Consider the following 9,841-nt stretch of genomic DNA (forward strand, 5'->3'; position numbering starts at 1 on the left):
TTAGAAATCTCCTTCCCCATGTCTTTCCATAAGCTTTTGAAGAATCCCGCCCCTAAAACCATCTGGACCTGGGCTCTTAATAGAGCTGATACCAAACATAGTTGTTTTAACATCTTTGTTTGAGAAAGGTTTGATGAGAGCCAACTGGTCTTCAACACTCAAAACAGGACCCAAATCAGCTATAACATAATCGACTTTCCCTGAAGCTTTGTTAGAACAACCCAGGACTGATTTAAAATGGTTAATAAAGTGAGAAATAACCTTTGGATAACTGTCCTCAACTTTACCATCTTCAGATATATAAGAAGCAATCCTATTAGCTCTCTTCCGTTGCTTTATATAGGCATGAAAGTATGAGGAATTTTCATTGCCAAATTGGATCCACTCTATCTTACTTTTTTGTCTAAGATAGCTGCCATAAACCTTTTCTTGCTGTTTAAATCTCTGAAAAGCAACTCTCTCTGCTGAAGCTAAAATCTGATTCTGAGGATCAGAGAAAATATCATACCGAGCCTTTTGAAACTCAGTTTTACAGTCTTCATAGCTTCTGGCCACATCCCCAATTATTCTCCAATTGAACTTTTTCAAATCATGCTTCAGACGCACTAGTTTCCAGTACACTTGATCAAGGCCACTTCCTTTGATTCTAAGATCCCTGTTCCAGTTAGATAGGACAATAGATCTGAATTGAGGATGACTAGTCCACATATTATAAAATCGGAAGGGAATAAAACCCTCATTTGAGATACCAGATTGCTTCAAAAAAATAGCACAGTGGTCAGAAGACACTTCCCAACTAGCAACGGCAATAGCAGACGGAAAGCCATCCAGCTAGTCCTCATTGACAAAAACTCTATCTAGTTTAGAGTAAATTCATTTATCCCCTTCTTGATTATTGGACCAAGTGTAAAAAGTACCCAATAATTTCATTTCTTCCACCAGCCCATGATCAAGTCAATTTCTAGCATCTTCAAGCTCTTTTTGCAGAATACACCTGCCACCTCTTCTATCATTAGGGTCAAAAGCAGCATTAAAATCTCCCATAATAAGCCAAGGTTTAATTGGAAGAGACAAAGTAGACAATTCAGACCAGAGCAGTTTCCTAGTATCCAATTGATTTGATCCATACACCACTGTTAAGCAAAATTCCTGACCAGTGATACAGAATTTAACTTTACAGTGAAGAAATTTATGATGGTCTTTGATGACTTCCACCTTGACCCAACTTTCCTTCCATATCAAAAGAATTCTGCCCTCCACCCTTATACTGTTATGATAATTCCAACCTTGAAAGCAAGTTCCCATAGCATCCTTCAGTTTATCACCTTTTATATTTGTTTCTAAGAGAGCTCCAATACCAATCTTATTAAATCGGCAGATTTCCAACACGGCCACCTGTTTATTCTTCTTATTTATACACCTAACATTCCAACTCATTATGTTGAAATTGTCCATTCAAATTCAATAAAACTGAAGGGTCATTGAGGAATTTATTCTATTCCTGAAGAACACTGAATGTATTCTTACTATTCTGATCTAAGACAAGGGATTTCGACTTTACGGTACCTGGGTTTTTTGGGGTAGACCAACCTTGGTCCTTAGGAAGCTCCTCATGTTGTGGTATCTTTTCCTTTTTAGATGAGGATTGAGTTGAACTGTCCTGGTCTTGTTTCTGAAGGGTGCTACAATCTCCTAGAGCAGAACCACCATCCGCCTGATTGACTGGAATTTCCTTCTTCCTCCAGACCAATCCTTCACCAAATTTGCAAGTAGAAACAGTATGTCCTAACTTCTTACATTGAGGGCACTTTGTAGGCATCCATTCATATTCAATCACTTGGTCCACTACTTGACCTCTCTCATTGATATAGCTGATAAACTTAGGAAGAGAATCTGAGATTTCCATATCAACTAATATCGTAGCAAATTTGATCATCGACCTATCTTTAGTGATCTTGTCTATCATTATTGGCTTCCCAATAGTGCTAACCAGAGCACTTAAGCAATTAGGGCCCCAATACTGTAACCCAAGACCTGGGAGACGAATCCAAACCGGCACTGAATTAATAGTTCTCAGGGAATCAATATCAGTAGTCCAAGGCCTTAAGATGACAGGCTTCCGATCAAAATGCACTACCCCTGATTCTAGGACCAAGTCACGAGTAGCCTCATCTCTGAATTTGACCAATTAATCAATTTTTACTTACTAGAAAAATAATTCATTATTATTATTTTCTCAAATTATAGGGTTTTAAACCTTCTTTTAATTTATTAACTATTAATAAATTAAATCTCTTATTTTTAGAAAGAATAAAATCTCTTTAATAAAAATAATTCATTTAAACTCAAAGGGGTAATTTTAGTGAAAATATGATTTCAAGACTTACCAATTTATATCTTGAAATAAGCAAAATTTTACTTTTTACCTTATGTTCCAAAATCTCATTTTTACACTAAGTGTGAAAAGCCTATTTTTCACATTTTTAACTACATACTTCGTTAGTTCATAACTTGAAATTTACTTACCCAATTGTTACCAAAATTTCCCAATTCCATTTTTGTTATGCCATTTAGGTCTTTGTAAAATCGTAGGTCAAAATGAGCATTTTTTATTGGTGAAATCATTTTCCAACAATGAGGTAAAAATGACCTTATTTTCAAGTCCTTGTTTTTTTTCCAAACTTTGACAGTTAATAACTTTCAAACCGTTCAATATTTTCTTACCAAATTTTACAGTGGAATAATAGGTTATGCCAGCAATATGTCCACAAAATTTTAGAAAAACTGGGTTCATTTTCCCTATACAGTGGCTGTCCAAACTTGGTTCCGAAAATAAGAATACGAAAAAACAGTTTTTTACCTAAACTTTGAAATAGCATAACTTACTCATTTATAAACATTTTTTAGTGTTTCAAAAGCTCAATTTTATGTACTCAATCTCAAAAACATCACAGTACAATTTAATTTTACAAAAACAATATACAGTTGCTGCTTGACCCCTTGGAAGTCACAGCTCAAAACATGTTTTGTTTTAGGGTATCCTACAAAACCCTTGGGGGTTTTGGTTCCCATTTTCAAAAAATAAATACACATGCATCATAAATATTATTAAAAAAATAACATAACATTATTACATCTCCAACAAGAAACTTTAAGCATTAAATATACAAAATCATGCTTAAAACTAAAAACCCTACAACAAAGTCATCAAAAGTAAACTTTTTACCTTTTTGGTGTTCTTGCTTAAGGTTTGGACCTTCCTATAAGCTTTGACTCCTTCAAAACCTTTCAAAAACCCTAACCAAGTTTCCCCCAACAACATAGTTAATTAGCTATTTGAAACTCTATGCTTAAAACTTTACAAAAGCCTAGATTAGTGAAACTTTACCTTAGGGAAAAATACTTCCTAGACCAAGACTTAGCCTCCAAGTTTCCTTGGTGTTCTTGAGGTTGAATATTGAGATAACACTTTGAGAGGTCTTCAAAAATCAGATGAGTGAATGAGAGAGAGTGGTGTGGTGTGGTCGGTTGGGGAGGGTTGGAAGAGTTTATACTATCTAATTTACCCTAAAAACACTCAAGTGTTTTACTCCCACTTGCCCACTTGACAATATCCCCAAACCTTTAAATAAATGGGATTTAAACTCAATTAGTTAATAAATGGGGTTTCAAAACATCACTTTTCCGGCCAACCCTTGCTATATATATGATCGTTTCATTTTTTTTTTTATAAAGGTTAATAAATGTTTCATAAGAAGAAAAGTCCAAATTGGCTTTTGACACCTTTTTCACTCTTATTGAGTTTTAATCACCAAAATTAACATTAATTAATTAAATTAAATGTCTCTCACATTTAATTTAATTAATCACATAATAAAATTTAACCTAAGGTCCATTCATGGAATAAAATTCCCCATTTCGGCAAAATTAGGCATTTAACACAAAATGCCTTAAAATTTCCATTTTCTTTTAGGTTTATTATTTTTTACCAAACTTTAACTTTTATGAATGTATTTTATGCCCAAAATATAATTTCCATGATTTTTCATTTTATTTTCCGAGATTTTTACCCGATCAGGGTTTTTGTGTCGGTCCAGGACCGAAAGTCTTATCTTGACTTTTAAAATAAAAAAATTCATATTTTGGCTAGCAATAACTCATGGAATACTTACAAAAAAAATATAATATTATTTAAAATAATATTCTTAACCCGGGGGAAAAATCCCGACCCGAGTCGTTTAAAGGTACCCGAAAACGTAGGACGTTACAAATAGCCACTCAAATTGAGGTAAGTTTCAAGATTTCCTTATGTGTTTCTTTGAGTTTTATTGAGATGGTTTCTAAGCTTAAGTTTTGGATGGAATAAAGGGAAATAAGCTTGAGGAGTTAAAGGGCCTGAGGCTGGTTGGATGCTAGAGATAACTTAAGGTCGAAATTCTCCATAGAAGGTAACAAATTCTGACTTTGAAATTCTAAGTTTCTGAGTTTCTGGTTGAATTCTTGAGTTCTTGGGTTCAATGTTTGTTTTCTTGGTTTGATGATGCATGTGGTTAAGTCTTGTGCTATTGAGTTGTGTGGGGTGAGATATAGGTGGTGGTAGACTCAATTTGTTGTGTAGTTGAGGTTTGGAAGGGTTCCAAGAGGTTTTGGTTTGAGGAAAATCGAAGGAAGAAAACAGGGCTAGGTTTTGGACTTGAGGTTTGGTGATGATTTTGATCTATAACTATGACTAGGTGTACACTAAGGCTAGGGCAGGATCATGCTTGAGGATCAAATTGAACAAAGCTAGCGAATCTAAAGGTAAGAAAACTGCACCCGGTTATGTGATTGTGATGGGACTAAGTGCTCCCTATATCTGTATAATGTCATAGATGGTATTACGCCATGGGACATGTGATAAACGACCTAAGGGTGCCATAATCAATATTTGTGCACAGGGCACGACTCAGCCACATGTAGCTGAGGACAGCTTAACATTCACTGAGCTCGGTTTAAGCGAGCCGGAGTCAGTGGGATAAACAGAGGGTGCGGCCTAAGGGTGTTAACCCTGGTTATCATATGTGATTTGATTATTGATATGAAATGATGTACTTAGTATGGTGAATGCTTGATTAATGTGAATATCTGGAATGTTGAGTATATGAGTATACTGTATGAGTTATCTGGTTGTTTATTTGATGATTATGCTCTATTATTGTGTTTTCTTGCTGGGCCTTGGCTCACGGGTGCTACGCGGTGCAGGTAAAGGCAAGAACAAAGTGGACCAGTCCTGAGTTGGAGAGCTTTGGGGCTGAATGAACATAATCAGCTGATCGGCTGCCACGGGCGAGGAGTGATACAGGACGGGGAGATCCTAAATGTCTATTTTGCCCTTAGAGTGCTAGTAGCAATACATTTGTTCTGAATTTTGTAAACTGTCTTTTATCTTTACTACTCTTGGGATCCCATGTAAGGATGTTTGATTATAAGAAATAAAACTTTTGAGACCGAAATCTTTTAACCCTAGTACAACTTTAGTTATTATAACACGTTTCTAACCAAATGACTTGATTAGCAAGTCTAGCACATTTGTAAACACACAGTGTAACGGTCTTGGCTATCCTGGGCGTTACACATTATAGTAAAATATACAAAGAAAAAAGATTCAATATAAGAAATCATTGAACAATCTATATCCATATCCAATCAAGGTCTTCTAAAGGTTGACATATAACCCAAGTAATTATAATCAATAAAGATAACCCATTTCATAAATATCAACTAAAGATAACTATGGAGAAGCAATAAAGAATCAACACAGTCATAATCAAACCCAAATATAGACCCTATTGCCCAACATAATGTGTTTAAGTTGTTCCAATTCCAATCCTCACCACGTAATTGTTTGCTTAGCTTCTTTAGCATCTGCATTATACAAGGATAAACAACATAAGATAGAATTTATAATGAAAATAACATATAACACATCTCTTGTAAGACTAAAATTAGAGTATGGATGTTCATCTCTTGTAATTTTCCAAACTAAAAAGCATACTTTCTGTCTTAATTAAAGAATGAATCTTGGACAATAATCAGCAGCTAGGCCAATCATCCTTGTAAAGTATCAGTACTATCAAACCAAACAACAAAAAGAGAGCTCATAATCAATAATTAGACTATAAAATTGCTGTAAAATAAATAAATATGCATAATAGTTAATGAAAAATCCAAAAACTCACACAAACACAAAAATGAACACAGCCCAAATAATATGCTAAAGTTGTAGCCTATAATCAATAAGACAAAGGACAAAAACATCAAAATAAATTATCGTGAAACCCACTATGCAAAACAACTATGAACACAATTGTCATTTTATGGGGTATTTTCTCGAACACATTTTCTGCATTAAAGTTAAAGAAAAATAAATAAATAAATAAAAAATAAGGTGAAACCAAATGATCCTTCACAAAGCTTTGCTGACAATTAAGATAAAACCAATATAGATTAAGAATTAAAATCATTACTCACCTTAACTAGGAGACATCATTGTGGATGACACACAACAAATCCCATGTTGCAGTAAAATGTTGAAAAATAAGCTACAACCATATTTCCATGATGCTTGCAATAAAACTTCCATAGTCTTAATAGTCAAATGATAAAATCAAAGTCAAGTATACTTCCATAAGTAACCATCCATATATAACGTTACAAACAAGGAAAATCTAAAGGACTATTATTAATTAAAACTGCCATATTCAAATAATTTAAAATATGAACCTAAACTTGTATCAAAGTAAGAACAAAATAAGTGAGGAAAGAAAGGTGTGAACAGAGAACTGAGAGGATAGAATCACCTTGCTAATTTATTTATATATACACAATATATTATAGTGATACATGGCCCAATGACTATAAAAAAATCAGTGTGTATAAAAAGATTAGCAGATTTGATATAAGAAATAGAGTAAACGATAAACACCCATAAGGCATGAGAGTTGTAACCTTTCAATACAAATGCTTGGACTCGGAAGGGGGCCCGATAGCAGAAGGCGTATAGAAAAAACCATCTTCACTCACTACCAAATCAGGTAGAACTGAAAATAAAAACTCAATATAATGAATCCCTTTAAAAATTTGTGTACGATGCACTGCTCAATAAATTTAAGAGGTTGACAAAGATCATGTTAGAACTTAGAACTGATTCAGAACAACAATTTCATTGATTATATTTAAAAAAAGAAAAAAAAAAGAAAAAGCTCAATCATAATATTTTCCAAATCCATATATGAATAAGAAAAAAATTAAATTACATATATATAAAGAAAAATAATGCTTTCTTATGAAAATTAAGAAAAATCATACCTAAGAGAAAGAGAATCATGTACATTTGAAAAGAAACAAAAAAAAACATTAATATAGAAAAAATAAATTGAAAAAAAGAAGTTAAGAAATATATAAAAGAAGATGGCCACTCATTGTTGGGTTTTCAGAGAAATAGATAGAAAGAACCACCACTCACTAGTCTTCTATTTGATCCAATAGAAAATGCAATTGATCCACCAAGTAACTCAGTTAAATAAGTTAGACAGTTGGAGTGAAATACCGAAATGGAGTAATATATGCAAGGAAAATTTATCAAAACAGAACAATACTAAGAATTACCTATCAGTAAGTTTAATAGGAGTTACCAATACAACAATAGACCTATTCCAGTCGTCCAGTGTATCGCAAGAGGCAAGAAATTAACTTTCAATAACAGAGACATGGAAAAAGTGAAGCTTGTTTCCCTTCGTCCTTGAGAAGAAGAATAAGCTTGTTACTCCTTCCGTTGCTTAATGAGAACGAGAGAGAATGTTAGGGTTAAGATCGTATTAGGGAAAGAGGTGAAAGTCCTTGAGTCTAAAAAAAATTGGGTTTCTAGTAGAATATATATACACACGCATTATGGATATATATATATAGTGTTTAAATTTTAGACCATTCCTTATTGATTACATATATAAGGTCATCAAATATATTTCAAACACCAAATCAAAATATATATTACTGATTAAAAAGAAGCAACAAAACCAAAAACTTGGAACGACTAAGAAAATATAAGAACACCAGATTTGCAAATAAAAGAAAAACTATGGTAAAACTTCCAACTTTCTCTAAATCCAGAACATGAAATCACAAATATATACAGCTATTGGAAAATTATGTTATAAAGAAGGAAAAGGAATATGGGAAAGAGACTAAAATAGAGAGAATGAGAGTGAAATGCAAAAATAAAATAGAGATGCAAAAAGAGACTTCTAGTATCGAAACAGAAGGCATGGTATTTTAACTAGCTGATAAGAACAGCCACATGAAATGGTAGCATGAAAATTTGTTCGAGATGAAACTACCTAAGAGGTCCAGAAGATTTAAGACCTTTTCCCCATAAAACAAAGTACAAAGTTGTTATGCCACCATTTATTATAGACGGTACTACCTGGAAAACAGTAAATATACTAAGATATATGTACAACAACAATCGTATAAGTTGATATTCTTTCATGCATATTCTAATAAAGGTAACAAATTCAAAGAACCTGTGTATTTGAGAGCGGTCTACCCTTCCAAGGCTTCTACAAAACAAGAAATAGGATGGATGATGGGACCAGACAAGTGAAGAGAAAAAAGAACAACAAAAGCGCCTATGTGAGACAAGTATCGGTACAGAGAATAAATTGACCACATTCTCATGAAATTGCAAATAATATGAACAACTTGCATGGGGGTGTGCCTACAATAATATGAGTTCCACCATTAAAAGCCTCTCAAATCTCCACATGACACTTCCTAATCTCATTTCTTCAATTAAGAATCGTATATGAAATTAAATTGAAACAAATCAACTTGTATAAATTATTAACAAAAATGGGTTTTTGTTTCCCTTACCTTCAAATCATTACCAGCACAAAGCACCTTCGGAACCAAATTACGAATCAAAACCACATTAGTTGAGGAATTCTTACTGACAGCTTCAGGAGACTCTATAACCCCTATTAGAAAATCCCTCCCAATGGCATTTCTCCTCTCAGGTCTGTTCAAAGTTAGCTCAACGATTCCTACCATCCAAACATAGTTGGGGTTTTCCCCCAAACCCATAAATAAATAAAATCAAACAAACACATCAAAACTCAGTTATATTATATGTGTATATATATAATACCTAAATCGGAATCGGAAAGCCTGTTAAGCTGGACGAGTTGAGACGGTGAGCGGTCCAAGATGAGAGTCCAATGAGTTTGGTAACGACATTTTTAGGGATCAGATTGAGGAGTAGAGATTAGGCCGGTGACTAAAAATGGCTCAAACAACCACTGCTTCTTGAAGCTGTAATGGGCGAGCGACCTTCTCAAGATCTTAGAGAGATGAAGGGGAGAGAACCTTCACAGGCGGGGTGAGCATCCAGCGGCGTGCATGAGGCAGCAGAGTAATTTGGGGGGAAATGAGTTTTAGGGATTTGGGGAAATGAGATAAATTAGGATTCGGGAAACCCAAATGCACCTCTGCTGAGAAACGGGGATTTCGGTTTTGGGGTATTGAGAAGGGAAATGAGAAAAGAAAATTGGGGCTCATTTTTTTGGTGAGAGAAGAGGCGAGAGACATTGTAAGGTTCGCGCCTTTACCGCTTAAGCTAACAAAATATAATACTTTTTAAATAGTATTATATTCATGTGTTGTGGAAAGTGATTTTTGGTGTAGTGAGTGTAATGACCAGGGGTCGTTATGAGGAAATTGGACATGTGATGCGTCCTCTTCGGTAAATGTTATGGATTGAGTCTCAACCCTCTGTTGTTTTGGAGCTCGTGGATTGGGTTTGTAA

The 9,841-nt window shown here is 34.2% G+C and overlaps 1 protein-coding gene and 1 long non-coding RNA gene across 8 annotated transcripts; both read right to left on the reverse strand.

Annotated features, from left to right (window-relative positions):
- Positions 1-708, reverse strand: LOC133832215 (uncharacterized). Its single transcript, XM_062262589.1, has one exon. The coding sequence runs from the start codon at positions 706-708 to the stop codon at positions 1-3; it is 708 nt and encodes a 235-aa protein (XP_062118573.1).
- Positions 709-5,679: 4,971 nt separating this feature from the next.
- LOC133830469 (uncharacterized) lies at positions 5,680-9,593 on the reverse strand. Of its 7 annotated transcripts, XR_009892060.1 has the most exons (6): positions 9,185-9,593; positions 8,911-9,080; positions 8,562-8,597; positions 7,674-8,480; positions 6,988-7,079; positions 5,680-5,904 (listed from the first exon to the last, which is right to left on the reverse strand). It is a non-coding gene; the product is annotated as an uncharacterized LOC133830469 (long non-coding RNA). The 7 variants fall into 7 exon arrangements; XR_009892058.1 differs by having other exon boundaries at positions 5,680-7,079; XR_009892056.1 differs by having other exon boundaries at positions 5,680-7,079; positions 7,648-8,480.
- Between the last annotated feature and the right edge of the window lie 248 nt (positions 9,594-9,841).

Source organism: Humulus lupulus, chromosome 4, assembly GCF_963169125.1.
Source record: "Humulus lupulus chromosome 4, drHumLupu1.1, whole genome shotgun sequence".
Taxonomy (NCBI): domain Eukaryota; kingdom Viridiplantae; phylum Streptophyta; class Magnoliopsida; order Rosales; family Cannabaceae; genus Humulus; species Humulus lupulus.